The following is a 24,306-nucleotide window of genomic DNA, read 5'->3' as shown; positions in this document are numbered from 1 at the left end:
TCTTCACTTTGGAAGGTTGAACTTGAAAGCAGAATACCAGGTCAACAGCAGGATTCTTAACAGTGTGGATGAACAAAGGGTCTTGGGGCCCACGTTTGTAGATCCTGCAAAGTTGATAGTGATAAAGAAGGCTTGTGGTGGGTTGACCTGCATTAGTCGGGGGGTGGGGGGTGGAGATGGTTTGAGCGTAAGAGATACTAGGTATTGTAGCAGCTCTATAAAACTCTGGCTAGACCATGCTTGGAGTATTGTGTGCAGTTCTAGACACCTCTGTAGGAAGAATGTAGAACCTTTAGAGGAGGTATAGAGGAGATTTACCAGGATGCTGCCTGGATTAGAGGGCATGTCTCTTGAGCTTTTCTCCTTGGAGCAGAGGAGGGTGAGAGGTGACTTGATGGAGGTGTACTAGATGATAAGAGGCATTGATAGATTTTATAACCAGAGTCCTTTTCCCAGGGTGGAAATGGGTAATACAGAGGGGCATAATTTTAAAGGGGAGGAAAGTGTAGGGGAATGTCAAATGTAGGCATTTTACTGTGATAGGTTGTGGAATACACTGCCAAGGGTGGTGGTAGAGGCAGGTGAGGAAATTTTAAGAGATCCTTAAATCGGCACCTGGGTGAAAGCAATGGAGGGCTATGTGGAAGATAAAGGTTAGATTGATTTTAGAGTAAGTTAAAGGTTTGGAATAACATCATGGGTTGAAGGGCCTGTACTGTTCTATGATGTAAATTCTGCTCAGTGCTTTGATTTTATTTGAAGGAGGCTATTAATTTATGCATTTTGGAAGGAAATGGTAACGTCTTCTGAAATGATAATTGCTGTTAGATGAACTAGTAAAAATTTTGCGTCAACAATTCTCATTTCTAAACGAAGCTTTCAGCAGGCTTTAAACAATTTAGAGTCTCTTTGGGTTATGTGGTGTGTTTGACTGCTTCAGTGCAATGATGATAATTATGCAAGTCTGGTGAAACTCTAGCATCTTAATGTAGTATTCCTTGAATGAAGAAAGAACGTATCGGACCGTTACTTGTCATATTTACTCAAATCTTTTTTTCTAAAATAAATAGGAATTTACATAGTACAGTGTCTTTTGGATGGTGCTGTGTATTCTTCATGCTCCTTTTGTAGATGCAGGAAGATTGTTCCCGATGTTGGGGGAAGTCCAGAACGAGGGGTCACAGCTTAAGGATAAAGCCTTTTAGGACTGAGATGAGGAAAAACTTCTTCACACAGAGAGTGGTGAATCTGTGGAATTCTCTGCCACAGGAAACAATTGAGGCCAGTTCATTGGCTATATTTAAGAGGGAGTTAGATATGGCCCTTGTGGCTAAAGGGATCGGAGGTATGGAGAGAAGGCAGGTACAGAGTTCTGAGTTGGATAATCAGCCATGATCATACTGAATGGCGGTGCAGGCTCAAAGGACCGAATGGCCTACTCCTGCAACTATTTTCTATGTTTCTATACTCAACTCCCCATCAATAGTTCCATCCACATTAATTGAATTCATCTCTGTATATATTGTATACCAGTCATTCCCAGACTTTTAAGAATGAAAATCAGCTGCACTTACATGCCCTTTCTTTTCCCTCCCCCCCCCCCCACCCATCTCTTCGCCGCTGTGCATAAGTGCCTGATGATGTCATGGGTAGCTGCATCAAAGTAGCTGGGGCTTTGCCAGGAATGGCTGGCAGCTTAGAGTCAAGGGCAGCTGGCATGCAGAGTGAATCTACATTTTAGATGAACTTTTTATCTAAATTGTCTGTATTATAATTAAAACCTTGCAGGACCCCAGTAATCTTAAGTGCCTGTCAGTTGGAGACACCTATCTTATGGTATTGTGGGCCACTGATTAGGAATTTTTCTTTTCCTTTCAAGTTATATTTGATACAATAATCCTGGAACCCAGTTTCAGATTTCTCAATTAAAAAAAAAAATTGCTTGGCAAGGTAAAACCTTATTAGTGTCCAAGGACATAGAACTCTTTTTGTACATGTGCATATACTGTAAGTTTCAAATTTGGCAGCAGCATCCCTGCATTAAAGTTCATCGTCAAACAAAACTTCAATCGGGAGAAATGAAAGGAAACTTTCTCACTGCAAGTGAGTGGTGGAGTGAGTCAATGCGTAGAATGATTGATTTGTTGCCAGTCAGCTGGTTACTTTGTCTTGACTGACGCCAAACCATTTGAATGTTGGAGTGCAAGTGGCAAGTATTTGTGTATTGTGCATTGCAGATCATGAAAGGGTTATAGAGATCTGTGAGGCTCTGATCTGCTCAATATCCTGTACCCAGAATGTTGATGGCAGGGAACACAGCAATGGCGATACAACTAAAAATGCAAAAGGTTGTGTTGGAGATGATTGTCTGTGGTACCTCAGTGGTGTGACTATTGAAAGGCACTTGTCCAGATCTTGCTGCATGCCTGCATGGATTGATTCAGAAGATTTGCATGTTAAGTTGAATATTGCAAAATTATATGCAAACATGCACATGTGATGGCGAACATGTCATTGATGAAGCAGTTGAAGGTGTTTGGGCTTTGATGACTCCTCTACGGAACTCCTGGAATAATGTTCTGAGGCTGAGATGATTGGCACAGTCATCTTAAGACTATAGGACATGGGAGCAGAATTAGGCCATTTGGCCCAACAAGTCTGCTCTGCCATTCAATCAAGGCTGTTCCTTTTTCCCCTCCTCAGCCCCACTTCCTGGCCTTCTCCCCTAACCTTTGTTGCTGTGTCCAATCAAGAATTTATCAAGCTCTGCCTTGAATACACCCAACAAACTTGCCTCCACAGCTGCTTGTGGTAACAAATTCCACAAATTCACCAGCCTCTGTGTGAAGAAATCTCTCCGCATCCGTTTTAAGTAGACATCCCTCTATCCTGTGGCTGTGTCCCCTTGTCTTAGACTTCCCTATCATGGGAAACAACCTTTCCACATCTACTCTGTCTGGGCCTTTCAACATTTGAAAGGTTTCAATGAGATTCCCACTCCCCAATCATTCTTCTAAATTCCAGCGAGTACAGACCCAGAGCTATCAAACATTTCTCGTATGATAACCCTTTCATTCCTGGAATCATGCTTATGATCCTCTTCTGAACCAACTCCAATGTCAGCACTTCTCTTCTTTGATGAGGAGGCCAAGACTGTTCACAATACTCAGGGTGAGGCCTCACCAGTGCTCTATAAAGCCTCAGCACCATACCCCTACTCTTGTATTCTAGACCTCTTGAAATGAATGCTAACATTGCATTTGCTATCCTCACCACCGACTCTGCCTACAAGTTAACCTTTAGGGTGTTCTGCACAAGGACTCCCAAGTCCTTTGCATCTCAGATTTTTGGATTTTCTCCTCATAGAAAATAACCTGCACATTTATTTACTACCAAAGTTCATGGCCACGCATTTTTCTAACGTTGTTTTTCAGTTGCCACTTTCTTGCCCATTCTCCTAATCTGTTTAAGTCCTTCTGTAGCCTACCTGTTTCTTCAACACTACCTGCCCCTCCACCAATCTTCATATCATCTGCAAACTTGGCAAGAAAGCCATTTATTTTATCATCTAAATCATTGATATACAGCATAAAAAGAAGTGGTCCCAACACCAACCCCTGCGGAACAATGCAATGACTGGCAGTCAACCAGAAAAGGGGCCTTTTATTCCCACTCGCTGCCAGCTTCCAATCAGTCGATGCTCTAACAATGCCAGTAACTTTCCTGTAATACCATATACCCTTAACTTGGTAAGCAGCCTCATATATGGCACCTTCTGAAAGTCCACATGTACAACATCCACTGCACCTTCTTTATCTATCCTACTTGTAATCTCAAATAATTCCAACAGGTTTGTCAGCCAAGATTTTCCCTTGTGAGGAAACCATCTTATCCTATCTTGTCCTGTGTCACTCCATAACTTCATCCTCAACAATTGATTCTGACCACTGAGGTCAGGCTAATTGATCTATAATTTCCTTTCTGCTAATCCCCTCCTTCCTTCGATTGGAGTGATATTTGCAATTTTCCAGTCCTCTGGAGCCATGCCAGAGTCCAGTGATTTTTGAAAGATCACTACTAATGCCTCCACAATCTCTACTGCTAACTATTTCAGAACTCTAGGGTGCAGTTCATTTGGTCTATGTGACTTGTGTACCTTTAGTTCTTTATGTGTTTTGAACACCTTCTCCCTTGTAATAGTAACTCCCTCACACCCTTCAACATCTGGCATATTGCTAGTGTCTTCCGCAGTGAAGACTGATACAAAATTCTCATTTAGTTCATTTGCCATCTCCTTGTCCCCAATTATTATTTCTCTGGCCTCATTTCCTAATGGTCATGTATCCACTCTCATCTCTTATTTCTTACATATTTGAAAAAGCATTTACTATCCACTCTGATATTGTTTGCTAGCCTGCTTTCATATTTCATCTTTTCCCTCCTAATGATTCTTTTAGTTGCTCTCTGTAGGTTTTAAAAGTTTCCCAATCCTCCATCTTCCCACTAATTTTTGCTTTGTTGTATACCCTCTTTTGTTTTTACATTAGCTTTGACTTCCCTTGTCAGCCATGGTTGTACTATTCAGCCATTTGAGAATTTCTTCATTTCTGGAATACTGTACATCTATTATTTTTCCCAGAAACTCATGCCATTGCTGCTCTGTTGTCATTCCTGCCAGCATTTCCTTCCAATTTACTTTGGCCAACTCCTCCCTCATACCTCTATAATTTCTTTTACTCCACTGAATTATTGCTACATCAAGGTTTATCTTGTTCGAGGTATGACTCCAGCCAGTGGAGGGATTTCAAGTTGATAGCCTTTGTGTTCAATTTTACTCAGGCTTTTTAATGCTGTTTTTTTTTTGTGAAAGGCTGTATTGATATTGAGGCAAGTCACTGTCAACTCACTTGGATCTCAGCTTTGTTCATATTTCAGCCACGGCTATGATGAAGCCTGCTACAGAATGAACCTGGCAAAACCGAAACAGATGTTTAATGTACACGTTAATAAATATTGCTTGAGAACACAGACATCAATGTCTTCCTTTGTTTTGGTTCTGATTCAGATCAGCAAAACGTTTTTATTGACAAGACATATTTTGGAAATTTTCCACAGTTTTGAACCTTTGCTGCATCCAGAATTCTCAGCCATTTCTTAATATTGAATTGGCTGAAGGCTGGTTTTCTCTGATGCTGGTACCTCCTGAGGTAGTTGCGATAGAGCACCCACTCAGTGGTTCCTATAGAAGATGTAAAGATACAACTTGAAGCCACCTTCTTCTGTTAGCTGCTCAATTGTCCCCCGTCGTAAGGTCAAAGATGACTCTGGCAATATACAGTGATGTTTTGCAGGCAGCTCAAAGCTTCTAGATATAGTCCTTCTGAACTACTATTGCTGCAATCTGCCGTCTATGATTTTCTTTTAAGAAACCTACTTTTAAACGGTCTAAATGAATAGCAATTTTACAGTCTCCTGAAGGACTCAGCAAACTTGACTCTCGGGATGCAGTTATAGCACTGCAAAGCAAATGGTGGTCAGTCACTGTTGTAAGAGAGGGTGCTGGGACGGACTTCAAGGCAGACTAAAGCATCGGAGTATGAAACTTCCTCTCACCATTATTTTGTTAGCTGATGTACAGTCACTGGAGAACAAAATAGAGGATCTGAGGGCAAGATTACTGTATTGGAGGGAAATGAGGAGTTGCTGTGTTCTGTTTCACGGAGACATAGCTCAATCTGGACAAGTCAGGCATGATGCTGCAGCCCGAGGGTATCTGTCTACTGGATAGACTGAACTGCCAATTTGAAGAAGACAAGAGGTGGGGGAATATGTTTCATGATAAGTTCTTCGCAGTGCAATCTCATTGCACTCTTATTCTCCCGACCTGGAACCTCTAATGATTAAGTCCAACCGTTCTACTTAGAGTTCTCCATGATCCTGACCGCAATTTACATGCTGCCAAAAGTACTTGATGTATTGAGTATTATTAACAAGCAAGTAACATCCTACCGCAACGCCTTTCACAGCCTTGCCAGGGACTTTAATTAAGCTTACTTAAAGAAATTTCTACCCAGTTATTATCAGCATATCACCTGCAGCAGCAGGGATCCCAACACATTTGATCATGGTATCGCACCATCAGGAATGCCTTTCATTCCATCCCTAGACCATATTTTTGGGAAATCTAATCATTTGGCTATCCTAGTGGCAGAGGCTGTACAGCAAGAGGTAAGGACAAAAAAGAGGTTGTCGCAAGAGACTGAGAAGCAGCTACAGGATTGCTTTTAGTCAATCAAGTTCAAGGAATCCTCAGAGGATTCGAATGAATACACCACCATTGTCATTGACTTTGTAAAGACATTTGAGAATGAGTGTGCCCCCACAAAATAATTCTCCAAATAGTCTTCTCCATCTAGAAGCCCTGGAGAGCCACAATCTGCTGAGGGCTAGATCGGTGGCATTCAGGTCCAGTGACTAAGGAATGTACAAGAAGTCCATGTAGGACTTCCAGAAAGCCATCTCACATGTGAAGTGGTAATTCTGGACCAAACTTGGATCATAGAAGGATGCTAGTTGCCACAGGGTTGAATGCTATCTCCTCATACTAAGTAAAACCAAGCAACATAGTGACAACAAAGTTTTGCTCCCAGATGCACTCAATGCCTTCTATGCTCATTTTGACCAACAGAACACAGAGGTACCTTCACAAACTCCCACAGCCCTTACAGTCCTGTGATTTTAGCCTCCAAGGCTGATGTGAGAACATCCTTCAGTAGAGTGGACCACAGAAAGTATCTGTGAAAGACCACAGATGTTGTATTTGGATGAGCACTGAATGCCTGTGGTAATCAGCTGGCTGGAGTGTTTACTGACATCTTTAATGTCTTGCTTCGACACTGAGGTACCTACCTACTTCAAGCAGGCTTCAATCATAATGGTGCCCAGGAATGTGGTCCACTGTAATGAAGTGCTTTGAGAGATTAGTCATGAAACATCAACTCCTGCCTGAGTGATTTGGACCTGCTCCAATTTGCCTTCCAGGTCAACAGCAGATACCATTTCATTGGCGCTTTAATCAGTTCTGAAACATTTGGACAGTGAGGATGCATACATCAGGATGTTCTTTATTGATTGCAGCTCTGCATTCAACACTATCATCCCCTCAAAACTTATCAATAATCTCCAATACCAAGGCCTCAGTACCTTCTTGTGTAACTGGATACTCTATTTCCTCACTTGCAGATTCCAGTCCGTTCAGATTGGCAACAGCATCTCCTCCACAATCACCATCAGACCAGGTGTGTCACAAGGTTGTGTGCTTTGCTCCCTGCTCTACTCACTTTATGCTTATGATTGTAAGGTTAAGTACAGTTCCAATGACACATTAAGTTTGTTGATGACACCACTGTTGGCTGAATCAAAGGTGATGATACCAGCATGTAGGAAGGAGATTGAATATCTGGTTGAATGGTGCCACAAAAAACTTTCACTCATCATCAGCAAAACCAAAGAGCTGATTATTGATTACAGTATGAGGAAACTGGAGGTCCATGAGCCAGTCCTCATCAAGGCATCAGAGGTGGAGAGAGTGAGCAACTTTAAATTCCTTAGCATTATCATTTCAGAGGATCTGTCCTGGGACCATCATGCAAGTCCCATTACAAAAAAGGCATGATTTGACATGTCATCTAAAATTTTGACAGATTTCTAAAGATGTACAGTGGACTGCATCCTGACTGACTACATCAGGGCCTGGTATGGAAACACCAATACCCAAGTCTACAAAAAGTAGTGGATACAGCCCAGTCCTTCACAAGAAAAGCCATGTTTGTCATTGAGCACATCTACAAGGATCCAGAAGTAAACAACATCCATCATCAAGGACCCTCACCATCCAGGCAATGCTCTCTTCTTGTGAATGTCATCAGGGAGGAGGTCCAGGAACCTCAGATCCCAAACCACCAGATTCAGGAAAGTTACTACACTTCAACATCAGGCTCCTGAGCCAGATTGGATAACTTCACTCACCTCTGCAGTGAACTGATTCCATAATCCCTGGCCTTACTTTCAAGGTCTCTACAACTTATTTTCTCAATATTATTTTTTATTAAATATTATTATTTGTTTTTCCTTTTTGTACTTGCATAATGGGCAATAGCTTTGATATCCTGGAGCACCTTGTAGATGCTCAGTTTTGAGCTATCACACCTGTTCTGTGTGTAACCCGTTCAGCTCATTGTTAATGCTGCTCATCACTATGGAGGCTCTTCTCTGTTTTATGATGAAATTTTGCCTTTCTAAGTATAATGCAGTTGTCATTCCTGCTGGCATTATTGTGTTGGTTCCTTCACCATTTGTTGCACAAGCAATGTGGAAGTTGTCTTTTAGCCTCAACCTTTCTAATCGACCTTCTCAGGAGGGCTCTTAAATATTATGTGCTGCATACTTTGCTGGTACTACTAAGTATTATACTTAGAACATCAAAGGTTCAAAGTAAATTTATTATCAAAGTACATGTCACCATATACAATCCTGAGATTCATTTTCCTGTGGCATACTCAATAAATCTACAGAATAATAATCAGAACACAATCAATGAAAGACCACCCATACAAAAAGAAAGAAATGATAAATATGCAGTAAATATTGAGAACATGATATGGTGAGTCCAATGATGGGGCAAGTGAAGTTGAATGAAATTGGTGGTGTGAGTCTTGAGGTTCCTGTACCACCTTCCTGAAGGCAGCAGCAAGAAAGGAGTATTTTCTGGGTGGTGGGGGTCCCTGATCTTTCCTGCAACTTAGCCTACCCTAAAATGTATTTCCAGTGTTCTAGGTCAAAGTATTTTTTATTGACAAAATTGCTTATTAAAAGCCATGAGATTTTTTTTTACTTTGTTAGCCATGTTTTATATACAGTTTGCTGTTATAACACTACATTTGTATCAGCAGTTATGAAGTAATTGGATAAATGCTTATTAAAAATCCATTTGGAGAACAGTATGAGAATTCAAGTAGAATGGAGTAGGCACCTGCAGAAGTGGGTACTGGTCACATATTATTAATGAACCAGTTGGTAAGCACTGAACAGATTTTCAATGAGAAGTTAGCTGTGTTGAGTGACTTACTGGGTAAACTTTGGTTAATTTAGTTGTCTTATGCTTTTTGAAAAAAATGGTATTTGTGTAATCTTAAAACCTTAGAGAAAAGACCTTGGCATGTTGACAGCATTTTGGTAAGTCCAATTGTGATTATGCATTTTCACTAGGCTGCATACTGTTAATATATTGTGCTAAACACAAAGCAGTAATCCAGATTGTATTAAATATCTGTGTTACAGAATGAGTTGCTGTGTTGGCAAGGCCCTTATTTAGTTTCCCATTAAAATTGATAACAGCAAGACTTAGCACAACCCTAGCAACTCGCAGCTTACTTCTCTTAAGCTCAAGGCAGACAAATAGACTTGTTTATCCTTGATATCTCCTTTGTCACCACTTACCACACTTCACTCAACCCAGTGGCAGAGAAACCAATAAAAATGCAAGGCAATTGCTCGATGTTTCTGCTCTTGATTCTGCAAAATAATTCTACAAATATTAATAGTTTTTTTTTCTGTGGGTTTCCATGCATGTAACCCAAATTATGATACCAAGTAATGGAGGAATGGCCTTGCCCCTTCTCCAGATTTATTGCTAGGCTGTATACTTGGAGTATTATTTGGTTTCTGGCGACATTCCCTAAAACACTCTTTGCTTGAATGTTTGCAGCAAAGGTTGTGCAGCGCTGTTCTCTGTTACAATGCTTCTGTTGGCTGGATTTCAACATTGACTAGTGTGCACTGATAGCAGTGTCTGCAAATCATTTCTCAGTAATTTTCAAGGAGATGCCAATACACTGCATGACATCACATGTGTTAATCATTTACTTTAAGTTGATTTAGGTTATAAAATGTTCCTGTTTGAGTAGAATTTAACTTTTGCATGTGGCATGAAATTGTTCAGACTAATCTTGGCAGAATGACAAAATCAGCATCAGGGGAGGCTTTGGCAGCCATGTTGTAGCGCAGTTTGAAGCTTTTCAGTCCAGCTAAGGGAGAAATTAGTTTTAATTCAACGTTGCCATCCAGAAGGAACAAGATCTAAAAGAACCAGCTGCATCTAGGATCACGTTTTCTTTAATCTACTGTCATTGCCCAGTATTAGCTTAACTCATGGGAATATTCTTTGAGTTTCTCTTTTACCTATCTGCAAAATGGCATCAGCTGGATCATATATCCTGCAGAACACAACTCATGGAAGGCAGGTTTTATTGAATACTCTACATGCTCTCTGTCAGAATAGACTGGTTTGTGATGTTGCTGCCAGCTTTACCTTCTTGATATGTGTGGTTTGGTATTGTAATAAATTATCAGCAGTGCATCTTTTTGGTTAATGCTAAGGAATGGTGTTTTGCTGGTTAAACTTCATTAAATTAAATGGATTTGATAAGTTGATTTTGAGTTGGCTGTCGGTGGTTTTAATGTTTAAAGTATACATTTTCCAACACCAGATGTCCATTGCCAAGTATTCATCAATTAGATACTTCATCAAAGATCCAGTGTAATATTCTGAAATTGTCCACACCTAAACACATTAACACATTTTAAATTTTGCTTAACAACCATGTAATTTAGACATTGAGTACTAGATAGTGGCAGTACCTTTGCCATAAGGGAAAGGGAAAAGTAATGGGTTCAGAATTAAGAAAGTAAAATGCTGGCTTGATAGCAGTTTCTTGCATTGTACAAGCAGAGGTTCTAAAGGCGACACCTTGTATAGAGTAAAAGTTCTCATTCTACAAACATTTTTATTCAATTTTTTAATATGTGTGCAGTTTGCCATAGAATGAGAATTTTTTTTCATTGTTAATCCAAACTATTTGTATTGCACATGTTTTTTTGCTCCCACCCTGAAGGTGTAGTTTTGTATTCTTGCTTTCTTTCTCTCCTGAAATTATCAACTTGCTGAACTATAATTTTAACATGATTGGTCTAACGGAAGTCTAGGAATGAGCATAGGATGCAGACATCTGAACTGAACCAATTTCTCTTGGCACATAAACACTTTCTGATGCAGGTTGTTCAGAGTAAAATTGGAAACTGTGACCCAACTAACCTTATTTTCTCTCTGTCTGATTTTTACTTCACTGATGTGAGAGGACAGATGTATTAACAACCATTTAGTATTAATCATACTGTGAGGTTGGTTGTTTATCTGGTGTTTAGGTTTGAACTACAGTACATTTTATACAAGCTGTATGGTCAGCATCTGGCGATCTTTCATTGAAATGTTCTGTTTATGTACACACATGTACATTTTGTCAAATCTGTATTAATCAACCTCATTATTAGTACAAAGCATTCTTTTTGGGGAAAGTGAGCCAGCAATCCATCTGCAGGCTGAAATTTATGAGTGGTAATTATTGCCCTTGCTGTCCCCAGACACCAGTGGATTTTCATAAAAGCATATAGGGGTAGGCTAGTTTAGCAGCTGTGCGGTGGTATTGTCTTGGGAAGTCCAAAATATAGACCAGGTGTAGACTTACAATTCCAAGTCCCTGTCATTTTATAATATAGAGTGATGATTTACATCATTCTGACTGAATTTCACTTCTTGTTGCCTTTTGTATGGAAAATGGATACCTCTTGTACATTGTACTTGATTTAATCAATGTTCTTTTTTGCAGAATAACAGGTCAAATTTACGTTATCTGCTCATTTAATTATCTTCAAATGTTCCTCAATTAAGTTCAGGTTTTGCCAAATTTTGTTCTTAACTCATGTATTTGATACCAAAGATGGGTATGGTGGCTCCTACCTGACCACGCTGTTGCTCATGAATCATGATTGAGGTGTGCTGTGGTATGCCGAGGACACTACATTTTTAGCATTGTGTCAGATATGTTCTGAGCAGATCTATTAACAAGTAATCTAAAGAAATATTTGAGTTGCTTTGCCAGCAGTATACTTTTGTATTCACAACTGATTTTCACTTATTATTTTAATATCAATTATATGTAGCCTAGAGCAGGATTTATGTGTAAGATTCTTTGGTTTAGCTGTCTACCATTTAGTATATTCTGCATTGATATATTGTTGGAGAGGGAGCATGGATATTGGTGCTAACCATTTAATTGAGAAATTATTGTTACAGGATTGAGCCATTCAGGAGTCAAAGTATCCCTTTAATATTTTTGAGTTATAAACACGTTTTTTTCAACTGCAGTGGACGAGTCATCATTTTCCCTTGAGGACATTTTTAGTAGTACTTCTCTACCTGTAAATGGGCACTATTGCAGAACATTGTTATTTCATTCACTCCATTCCGCATTTAGTTTTGTCAAACAGCAAATTAGAAATAGTTATTGGTATTTTCTCATTGTCTGAAATTTTAAAATCTATTTTGCAATACAGTATGAAATAAGCCCTTCAAGCCATGCTGTCCCAGCCAACCCTAACCCAATCACAGGGCAGTTTATAATGACCAATTAACTTATTAACCAAAACATCTTTGGACTGTGGGAGGAAACCAAAGCACCCAGGGAGAAAACATGCATTCCACAGGGAGAACATACAAACTCCTCACAGAGTTCCAAACTCTGGAATGCCTTGAGCAGTAATACTACCGTGGCATCCCAAATAGTTTAGTGAACACGGAAATATGTTGAAGGATTGAGCTCAGTAATAACTTGGATCATTATTGTGACTGAGTGAATAGATATAAATGAGATTGTTGTTTGTGTTTTACAGATTTAAACCACAGTGGTTTGGGATCGCATTATGAAAATTCTCACTGGGGACCTGTCTCTACCAACAGTGATTCTACTACAAATTGGGATAAAGTTATTGTAGACGGGTCTGACAAAGAAGCCTGGCCTTCAATCACTGGCAGTGACCCAGAGTTAGCTTCAGAATGCATGGACATTGACTCTGCTTCAAGCTCTGGGTCAGAGAAGAATCTCAGTACCATGGCTTCGGGGAGCACAGTTAGTGATGGCAATGGCAACAGAACCGGCAGTGGAAGTGGTTCTTCAAGTCAGTTTGTGGTTGGAAATGTCAGCAATAATGTAGGAAATGGTAGTATTAATGGGCCTTGGGGAGGATCTCGAGGCTCCATATCAAGCACATGTCAGGGTTCTGCAGAAAATGTGGATAGCAAACCAGAAAGCAGCCATGGTAAACTGAATGCTTGGGGCAGTATTGGTTCCACGTCCAGTGGTTCATTGAATCAGAATGGTTTGAATCCAAATACCAACCTAGGTGCCTGGCCTTTGTTGGAAAATGATGGAAATACTGTGCAAGGACCTGTGCCAGGTAGCAGTTCTGGCAGCAATGTTCAACGTAGCACTGTAGGTCAAATGCTGAATAATCAGAGTGTTAACATGGGACTATCAGCTCATGGTTCGTGGGGAGGGCTGCAGGAGAATCCTGATGCAGAAGTGAATGGTACAAGGAAGGTTTCATTCAGTGGACAACCTCAAAACCTTAACACTGAAATGAATGGACCAAATAACACTACTAACCCTTTGACCTCTAGCTTACCAAACTCTACTAGTTCAATGCAGACAAATGAACTGCCTAAACATACAGGGCCTGGGGCCTGGGGTGTACCCTTAGGAATGAGCACAGTAAATCCATCTCAGCTTCAGGCCTCTTCGGTGACAAATGGCACTTCAGTTTCTCAACTTGGCAATGGAGGAATCAGTGAGGGAATGAACAGTGGGTCTTATGGTACGACTTGGGGTACACCTGGCACTAACTACTCTGGAGAAAAATGTCCAGGCCCTAGCTGTAATTTGGGGCAAGCTAGTGGTGACACTGTGAATGCAACTCTAGCACAATCTGCTATTAATGGTTCTGGAAATTCTTCTTACAAAAATAATGGTGGAAGCAATAGAGGAGGAGTCACATGGGAGTCTGGTGTGGTCAACTCCCATAATGTGAACTGGGGAGCAGGGAACAGTTTAGGCTCTGGAGGGACTCGAAAAGTCTGGGGAAACCCAGCATCAAATGCAAACACTGGCACTAAGATCTCAAATGGAGAATGGAACAAACTGCCTAACAATCAGCATTCCAGTAATGGTGTAAATGGAAGTAGTAATAGGAAGGGAACAAATGGATGGAAAAATCTAGATGATGCTCTTTGTGGTCAGAATCAAAATTCTGCATCTCAGCCAAGTGAACAGAACAACGTATGGGTCAAAACTTCAACATCAGGTACTGCAGACAGTGAGGGGAGCACAGAAAGTACTGGAAGTCGTCATGATAGAATCACCGCAGGAACTAATGATGGCAATAACAGACGTGGTGAAAAGAGAAAACCTGACCAACCAGGAATGGTTCAAAGTATTCTGAGTAGAACAGACTTGGACCCCCGTGTCCTTTCCAATACAGGTTGGGGGCAGACTCCAATTAAACAGAACACTGCCTGGGACATTGAACCTTCAGCAAAGAGTGAGAGAAAAACTGACAATGGGACAGAGGCCTGGGGATGTTGTGTTTCCCAGACTTCAAACTCAGGGGGATGGGGGGATGGGCCTGGCCCAAACAGTAATGATACCTCTTCAGTATCCGGGTGGGGGGATCCAAAGCCTTCTACAGTCTCTTGCAACCCTAGCTGGGGAGACACCAAAGGCTCAAGCGGCCAAGGGGGTTGGGAGGATAATACTGCTGCTACAGGAACAGTAAAGAGCAATCAAACATGGGGAAGTAACAAAGAAGAAAAGCTAGCTGCGTGGAATGATGCACAAAAGGTCAAACAGGGATGGTCTGATGGACAGAAATCAAACCAGAGTTGGGGACTGTCTGCAACTGATGGGTGGGGAGAGAATTCAAAGAGTGGCCAGTGGGGGGAATTACAAAAGACCGATGCAGGCAGTTGGGATAATGACAGTGAAAGGTCTGCGCCTGGTTGGAATGAACCTGGGAGACCAGGTACAAGCCGAGGCACTTGGACAAGTGGAAACAATTCAGATTCCAGTAATAGTACAGGCTGGGGGGAATGTGCCAAGGCTGCTCAGTCCCCTCAGGGCTGGGGGGAACCTACCAAGGCTGCTCAGTCCCCCCAGGGATGGGGGGACACATCCAAGCCTGCACAATCTCCCCAGGGTTGGTGTGAGCCTGTCAAGCCCACACAGTCACCCCAGGGCTGGGGGGAGCCCTCTAAGCCTGCTCAGTCCCCGCAAGACTGGAGGGAACCCATCAAGTCAAGTAACTCTGCAGACTGGCACAAACCACAGGATGGTAACAGTCCTTGGGCCAATAAACCTTCTGGCCAGGGGTGGCTTAATGGCCCAATGCCAGCACCATCGAAAGAGGAGGAGCCCACAGGCTGGGAGGAACCTTCTCCAGAATCTATTCGTCGCAAAATGGAAATTGATGATGGTACCGCTGCTTGGGGAGATCCAAGCAAGTACAACTACAAGAGTGTGAACATGTGGAACAAAAATACACAGAGCAGCAACAATGGCTCAGAGCAGTCGGCACAAATCATGTCTTCACCAACGACACCACAGCCCCCGCCGCAGCTACCACAGCAAATGCCACCACCAAGTGCCATTCAAAACAAGGAGAATAACAGCTCCGGTAAGTTATTCATCCTGACTTGAAGCTTCATAAGTCGAAGAAGTAAGAAGGTGAAACTGGACATTCTGCTAGCATTATTTTTGTACTGTGTATTCTAAAAAGTAATTTGATTAGAAGCTACATGCTGATTGCATACATGTGTTTTTGCATGTTTTTTACAATTATGCTATTTGTGTTCAGAAGTGACTGTTATGCACTTCCAAAATTGTTGGATTTTTTTCCAATTCAACATTTCTGATGAAGACCAAGTCTTTAAAGATCTATGGACAACAGTGTGATTTTTAAGTTTTTGGTGTTTTTTTCCCAATAAATTTGTGTCTTAGGAGTGGATATTAATAACTTAACAATATTAGATGTCTCAGAAACCTTTTTAATTCTAATTGTAAACCTATAATATGTGCAAATGTGACTAAGTGCAGTAGATGTGAAGAGATTTATTGATGCTAAATTCGGGCATGTTTTATTACTTCACACAGGCTAATCTAGTTCATCATTTGCCTCTGTTATGTAAATGATGACATTTTATCTCCCTCTTAACTCTTGGAGAAGTAAGTTATCTGTGGCATTGGGCTGCAGTGTGGTTTTGGAGGAAGCATTGGTTCATTTAATTTTCTGAAACTCTTTCCTTAATCTGCCTCATTTTGAGAATCTAGAATTCAATGGGATTCTTAAACATGTTGCTGAGCTTGGCTGAATAGCAGCTGCAGACTTGTAACATATTTGCAACGTGTGCAAATGAAGTTTTGAACATTTGGTTTCATTGAATGATTAGAAAAAGTATTTGAATTTAAGGAACTGTTTGAAAGTATATTTTGACCTTGGAAGGGTTACAACAAAGATTCATCACAATGTTACTGTTACTGAAATGGTTAACTAAGGATAGATTGGATGCACTTACCTTTATGGTCAAATTTAGATCGTAGATCAAGATTCAAATCTAAGATTTTAACATGTTAGAAAATTAGTTGGAAAGATTGCTCTGGGTTTTCACTACCTTGAACATCAGATCCAAAGTGACATCAAAAGGCATGAAATGTAATTTAAACACTTCTTCCTTCCACCCTACACTTCCTACCTGTAAAGAACCCCCTTCATGCATCCCCTCCCAAACCCCACAAGAAAATTGCTGTGGATGTTGGAACATGGAACCTTCCAAATTGAGCCTGGTACATTTTTGTTTTGTAAGGGGATCCAGCGAGCGAGAAATGTATGGATGTGGAGCTGTGATGCAGAACTGCCATGATCTTGAAATGGGGTCCAAGCTGCTGATTGTCACTCCTATTGTTGAAATGTCTAGGAGCCATGGAAATGAATGTGAAGCTAAGTGAGGTGCAATTTGGTTCTTTCCCCTCCTCAGCTGCTCAATGGATCAGCAACATACTTCGGAAAATTGTTCTATTCATTCTCATTTACAAAAGAAAATATAGTTAATTGAACCTGCATAGTTATATAATCAGGCCTAATCAGGCTTTAGCTCTGTACTTTACCATATCTACAGGATTTTCAGTAAATTCTGACTCTCACATCATTGTTAGCAGCTTCTTGCTTGATCTGATATTTGGAAATCGGATGAGCTGCATTAGGTGGGAGTGCAGGTGTTCTAAAGCCTTACATTGCGCATATTAAATACCATTGGAAGATTACTGAAGCATGGCTGGCTGAAGAGCAAGGATTATCCCTGAATTTCTTATGGTGTCAAGAAAAGCCTCTAGTCCAAAGGTATCATTTGAGGATTGAAGAAAGGAATATCTGAACATCTCAAACAGCAGCACTGAAGATTTAGTGATCAAGAAGACCTAGAAGGACCAGAGCTTATTCTGTGATCATTCTTGAGCTAGTTGATGACAAACCACAGTTTGGTCTCTTTGTCTAGGTTGAAGAGAAGACAGACACCTTGGCTTCCTGCTCATGATCAGTATTCATTATTTACAAGAAAAAAGAGCTGCAATTTAGAACCTAACTTATTTTTCATTAGTCATATTTGGAGGGTCTAACTTACGATGAGTGGAGGAGTATCAGAAGGACTGAAGTAGTGTTACTGTGTTTTTAAATCTACACTGTTATATGGTTGTGAAGGACTCAGTACATTTGATATGAATGAAATGCGCAGGTTATAATTTATTTGAGAAATATTTTCATGTGTGCCTTGTATTCAGGCTACACAAATACCTCATACTGCATGAAGTGGTAAATCCTCCCATTTTTTTGCACCAAATTGGCAGAGTGACTTGTGTTAACAGAGATGTTAACTGGGCAGTTTATTGTTTTGTGTTTTTGTTTTCCTTTTATTAAAAAAGGCTGGGGAGAATCTTGCACCATTCAGACAAAGCCAGACTCCTCTTGGGGAGAACCACCTGCTCTAACTGTGACGGTAGACAATGGAACGGCGGCCTGGGGGCAACCTGTGGATACAGGAGCCAGCTGGAGAGAACCGGTTAATGACAGTGCTGGTACCTCTGGCTGGGGTAACACCCCAGCTGCCCCACCACCTCCAAATAGACCTGGTAAAATTTCCTAAGTTTAAAAGTTGTGTTGTTTAATAATGGGCTGTAATATTTTGTGCAGTTGGGCTTTAGAAAAAAGGGCTCTATCCTTAATTAATTTTATTACACAAGTTGTTTGATATTTGTTAAGTTCAAGTATACAGCTTGTTCTTTTAACATCTTTTTTTCTGCCATTTGCATGGACTCCATTTTAACACATAGATATGTTTACTAACATACAGAATTGAGGTGTATGTATGGTTTTATTGGTTGTTTTCACTACAGTTCCTTGATTAATCCTTCCCACCTATTAACATTGCGCTAGAACAGTACAGCGCAGGAACAAGCACTTTAGCCCACGATTCGCTCTATATCATATTTAGTATGTAATCCAGCTAATTCAGTTAACTGAAATAGTTATGAATATTTATTAAAGATTCTATATGGAATTCAAATAAAAATAATCTTAACAGTTACAAACTTTTCTATACAGGGTAAGGAACTTTTACACGCAATGAGGCAGAAACTGTCTATATTTTTAAAAAATGCAAAATGCTTGAAACACTCGGCAGTTCAGACAACATCAGTGGAAGGCGAAAGTTGATGTTTTAGGTTGAAAAGTTATCTTCAGAACTGGGTAAAACACCGTGAAAGGTTTTTGACCTGAAACATTAACTTTGTTTTTCTTTCTACAAATGCTGTTCAACTTATTAGGCTTTCCAGCTTTATGTGTTCATTTCATACTAACAGTATCTGTACTTTTTAAAAATTTTCATTGTCCTCAATTGACAAGGCAAAATTTCTAATGGGTAAAACCATAAAAGATCACTGGAATTTATGAAAGGATTTTCTGTTAAATAGACTTAGCTTATACCTTAAGAAACACAAATTAAAAAACAGTACAATACAGGATGACACCAATTTATATTAAACGTCTTCTTCCTATATATTCCCCTAGTGTTGTTCATGAATTTGTATTGGTAGTCACTTCATAAGGCCCTACCACTATCAAATATTGTGTAACTCTTAAGAATGCAGAGTACCACTAAAACCCAAGAGAAATATCATCTTCACCTTTTATCTTCCTGTTTAATTTTACAGTTATGAAAATAAATGTTGCTAAAAATGTATAGAAATTTAAAAGTTACAGGGACGTATTTCGTCGGATACCATCATACTGTAGATGGTTGCCTATCTGTTTTGTGAATTAAACCAATTTGTTTTTCATCCTGTTTATAATTAACAATTATATACACTCTAAAAAAAATTTCAGTAAATATTACCTTGCTGTCCTGTGCCAAGTCTATCACTCTCAAACTCTATTACTTGCTCAAAATATGGAAGAGAATTCTCACAGTGGTTGACTTTGAAAGACAGTGGGAGAGAATTGCAAACTGCACTTTAAAAGCTGTTGCCACTTAAAGTTTGCATACAGTGATCTGTTCTTTACAGGTCCCAAACCTATGCAAGATGGCTGGGGTGATGAGGAAACATTGGTGCCAGGACCTCGTCACTCTAGCTGGGAGGAGGAAGAAGGGGACTCAGTGATGTGGAACACCAACACCTCACAAGAAAGCAACTCCTCTTCAAATTGGACATCCAAAAAAGTGGCTTTAAAGGTAAAACTTCAGGCAGTCCCGTTGCTCATTTGTAGACATTAAAGATGCTGTTTGTGCATAATCGTGGCAGTTTTCAAGCCCCACCTAGTTTTACTCTCATCCCTCCATTCTCACTAACTTTTACAGAAACAGTGATGCTTATAATAACTAGAAAAGACAGTGTATTGCTGTAAATAGTGCCTCACAGTGATTGAATCAATTCAGGTCATATTTTAGATGTTGCTTTGTCCGAGCTTTTTTTTTTGCTTCTGGCTCCTCTCTGCTGCAAGTCAAGTCAAGTCACTTTTATTGTCATTTCGACCATAACTGCTGGTACAGTACATAGTAAAAATGAGACAACGCTTTTCAGGACCATGGTGTTACATGACACAGTACAAAAACTAGACTGAACTACACAAAAAAAAACACAGAGAAAGCTACACTAGACCACAGACCTACACAGAACTACATAAAGTGCATAAAAACAGTGCAGGCATTACAATAAATAATAAACAGGACCATAGGGAAAGGTGTCAGTCCAGGCTTCAGGTATTGAGGAGTTGCAATTGTACCTTTTTAAATGTTGGAGCATTTCTTTGCCACCTGAGTACCCAGCCTCCCCTCAAACACCCCCTGAAGTGCACAAAGGTGAGCACAATAGGAAGAAAAGTAATATCTTCCACATCTCATTTACTCTTGGTAGTGCTTGTCTGTGGTGAATAACACCTGAATAATTTTTCCCTTATGAAGGACTTTGACTTTGAAAGTTTAGATTTTGTTTTATTTGTGGTTAGTGTTGCATGTGATTAAACTTTAAATGTCTTCTAGGGCATGGTGAAAGGAGGAAACAAGCAAGATGATATATGGATGAATCAATTAATGAAGCAATTCTCTAACATTGGATTTCCTGTAAGTGAAGTTTGATAATTGTGCGTTTTCCCCCTGCCCCCACTCCTTTCAAGTTCAGTTTATTGTCATTCAGCTGTACACATTAATACTGCCAAACAAAAAATATTCCTCTAGACCAAGGTGCATAACACATAAAGTAATATTTCCACAAATAAATTAACAAATAATTAGGTGCATATATGATACAAGTTATAAGGTAAACAGCATAAGGCTACTGATGCTTCTGGCGTGATGAGACCGTACAATGAGATTCATACAGTATGTGGTGGCAGGGGAACTCAGGAGTCTAATGCTTGGGGGTGGGGGGGTGCTGTTTTCCATCCCATTAATTCGTGTCCTAATGTTACGGTATCTGGTATGGGGTCAAAGAGATTGTTGGAAAGAGGGGAGGGATCATTGGCAATGTTGGGGGCCTGCGTACACATTGCTCCTGATGAATATCTCTAGTAGGTGGAAGACAGACCTGAACTATGGTTTGAACCTTTCAGCAAGACCAGTATTGGCCAGATAGTTTCCAATATATTATTTTTTACCCTTAAAGAGAGAGTGGTTGTAAGGAATTTGAATTAGGCCAATGCCCATTCTTTTCTGGGATCGTGACCTTGTCCACCTCAGAAAAGTGGATCGAAATGTTGGGTTATGATGGATTTTAGACTCTCATCTCCATCCAGAGTGCTTTGTGAAAAAGGTAAAATTGAAGAGCCTGCTGGCATCTGCTTACTGGTGCAAAACTGAGTGTTAATTATCATTGTTGCTTTCTGCGCTCCATTTTCTCCAGCTTTTTCGTTAAGCTGTGCCCTTTACCTGGGATTCATGAATACTACACCGCTTTAAATGTATTAGAATGAGATGGTTGAATGTTCTTCAGTAACCCAGTGCATTTGTATTAATGCAGTGAATGAAGTGTTTTAGTGCTCTTTAACAATGCCATGCTCATCAGATCCCACCGGCACCAACTTTGCTGTCATAAGTATCCGCTCAGCTCCCATTCAGCTTCTTGGCATAATAGAGTTGAAAGTAACTTGCTCTTAGAACTCTGCCAGATCCTGAGAGCAGAACATTACTGATCCAAGGATGAAATGTTCTCCTCCTGATGCCAATACCAATATTTCCAATAAATTCTGAATACTTAAGGTGATTTCTGCATATTACAGAGGGAATCTACTGAAGATACAAAGAGCAATAAGATGGACATACCTGTTGGTAAGTTGTTACAGCATTAAACTGAAGTTTGTACCATAGATCCGTATAGCTCAGAAACAGGTCCATTGTCCACTGCCTCCAGGCAGCCATGGAACACTCATCTATACTATTGCCATTTACCATTACTTCCTCCATAGTCTCTATGCCTTGGTGTTATGCCAAGATACTTTTTAAATGTTCTGAGAGTACCTAGCTTGATCACTTTCTCTATCAGATTGCAACCACCCTCACGTGGAAAACAGAATTTCCCCAAATCCTTTCTCACCCTCTTCTTCCTCAAACTTATGCAACCTGGTTATAGATGTTTACGAAAAGATTTCTCACTATTCTCCCTATCTGTGTGCTTCATAGTTTTGTATATCACTATCAGGTTCCCCCTCAGCCTCCTCCTGTCCAAGGGAAACAAGCCTAGCCTATCCAGTCTTTTTTCATATCTGAAAAATTTCATACCGGCTATTTGCTAGTCAACTCCTTTGAACTTCCTCAGTGTAATAGAATTACTTCCTTCTTATTATTACATATTGCATGAAGCAAGAACTACAGCGGAGTAGTATGAGTAAACGTTTTTACTAAGTCGTGTTAGTAACAATATACACTATGCAACTTACAGTGTGGGAGCTACAAACCAGTCGCATGGTGACAAAAATACATGCACTCGAAAGCCTATACAGAATAGGCCCAGTTGATGCACTCCACGATTGGCTGCATGCACACTCACCACATTCTCACAATTATCTGATAAGCTAAACTATAATATGGCAACCGGAACCGTACACAGTTCTCTTGCTGCAGCCTAACCAACATTTTATAAAGTCGTACCATAACCTTCATTTTGTTCGGTTTAAATTCCAAATAATGAAGGCCAGCATCCTTCTATATCATCTTAACTACTTAATTCTTCCTTCATCACCTTATCTGCTGAATGCCTTATTCACCATCTCAATCAGAAGATATATTTTTCAAATCTGTATTTATTCTTTATTTCCTAATGTCAAGCAGTATTGGCCAAATCTAAATCACCTTGCTGCTTCTTCCTCCTCTCTAGGTATGTTAAGAGATAAGAGAATGGAGATGGATAAGCACGGAATGAATATTGGAGAATATAGTGGCATTTTAGGGAAAGGACATACTTCTCGTCCTCAGATTTCCAAAGAGTCTTCCATGGAACGCAATCCTTATTATGATAAGGTTAGTATTTTCTCTTTGGCCATGTGATAGAGACAGGTGAATTGGTGAGTGTATTTTTTTTAATCCATCACTTTTGAAAGCAGTTGGTACAAGTGAGAGATGAGAAATTGAATTGATTCTGACCTTTGACCACCAAGATTGTCTGGGTTCCAGACTGGACAAAACCCCAGTGTCAATTAGAAGCTTTTGGAAAATTGTGAACCAGAGTTAAATACCAACCCTTTAAGATGTGCACTTATTCATATAAAGGTTTGAATCACTGGGAGTCAAAAGTAGATTTTGTACATGAGCAGTATTGTTAATGTTTTCTGAGGATTCATATCATTAGCTGCTAACCAGATTTTTTCATTATGGTTTCAGCTGTCTTTGTTTTATGTAGTAAGCAGCCTTTGTAATGCAATTTGTTTGTATGTTATTGAGACCCATTTGTCAGTAGCCATCCTTTTAAATCTGTCTTTGCATCTCAAATCGATACTAATCCTTCGTCTTTTCTCTTGTTTCTGCCATGTCCTACCTTACTGCTGCTGATCGGCTTTCCATGTTTGCCTTTTCCAACCCGACTTCCCCTTGCCCAGTTGTCTCTGTCTTTGTCCAATCAAGATGGCATTATAGCAGAAGAGCCCCAAAACCTAACGTACATCTCTGCACCAACCATGAAGCTTCCCCCTTCAAACTGTGCACTACCTAATCAGGCTCTTGGCTCAGTGGGTCTGGGCATGCAAAACTTGAATTCTGTTAGACAGGTGAGTCAGTTCACAACCTTCCATGTGCCGGAAGTGAACTTTTGCTCTACTCATATTTGCTTTATTGTTTCTTATGTCCCTTTCCATCATATAGCACTGATTTTCCCCACTTAAAAAAAGGGAACTCCATGGATAGGGATGTTGCTTAAGCTTGCAGGTCCTAGTAAACTCAGCTCTGTTTTGCAATTTCCTGATTGACCAAATGGAGATTATAAGTCTGTAAGAACTAATGCACAAATAGAACATTATAGCACAAGGGGCATTGGTATGACCCATTTTTAGTTAGAATCATGATGCTCAGAGATTTAACAAATAGGCTTACCACTAATTCATTCCCAATGCACACCAACTCTCTAGTCAGTTTTCTTCACTGCATCACAGAATACAGTACAGCACAAGAACAGGCCCTTTAGCCAACAATGCTGTGCCAGTTTAATTACATTTAGTCAAATACCTGACTTAAATGGATCCCTTCTTCATAGTTAATATTGGTATCCTTCCATTTCATGCAGTCATGTACCTACCTAAGAACCTCTTGAACACCTTTATCATATTTGCCTC

At 40.1% G+C, this 24,306-nt stretch overlaps 1 protein-coding gene across 8 annotated transcripts in view; it reads left to right on the top strand.

The window, feature by feature from the left end:
- LOC132399425 (trinucleotide repeat-containing gene 6A protein-like) overlaps positions 1-24,306 on the top strand; it is a 162,299-nt gene that overhangs the window by 106,478 nt on the left and 31,515 nt on the right. For 6 of the 8 annotated variants that reach the window (XM_059979748.1, XM_059979742.1, XM_059979741.1 and 3 more), the window contains 6 exons: positions 12,787-15,621; positions 17,919-18,125; positions 19,557-19,723; positions 20,531-20,611; positions 21,766-21,814; positions 22,860-23,002. In XM_059979748.1, coding sequence (XP_059835731.1) covers positions 12,787-15,621; positions 17,919-18,125; positions 19,557-19,723; positions 20,531-20,611; positions 21,766-21,814; positions 22,860-23,002 — 3,482 coding nt within the window. Of the gene's footprint in view, positions 1-10,141; positions 10,298-12,786; positions 15,622-17,918; positions 18,126-19,556; positions 19,724-20,530; positions 20,612-21,765; positions 21,815-22,859; positions 23,003-24,306 lie in introns of those variants that run through there. The other 2 variants (XM_059979747.1, XM_059979746.1) reach the window with 2 other exon arrangements.

The sequence above is a fragment of the Hypanus sabinus genome, chromosome 9 (genome assembly GCF_030144855.1).
Source record: "Hypanus sabinus isolate sHypSab1 chromosome 9, sHypSab1.hap1, whole genome shotgun sequence".
NCBI classification, from domain to species: domain Eukaryota; kingdom Metazoa; phylum Chordata; class Chondrichthyes; order Myliobatiformes; family Dasyatidae; genus Hypanus; species Hypanus sabinus.
Note: the sequence above shows the minus strand (reverse complement) of the source record. Positions and strands in the feature narration are given on the sequence as shown.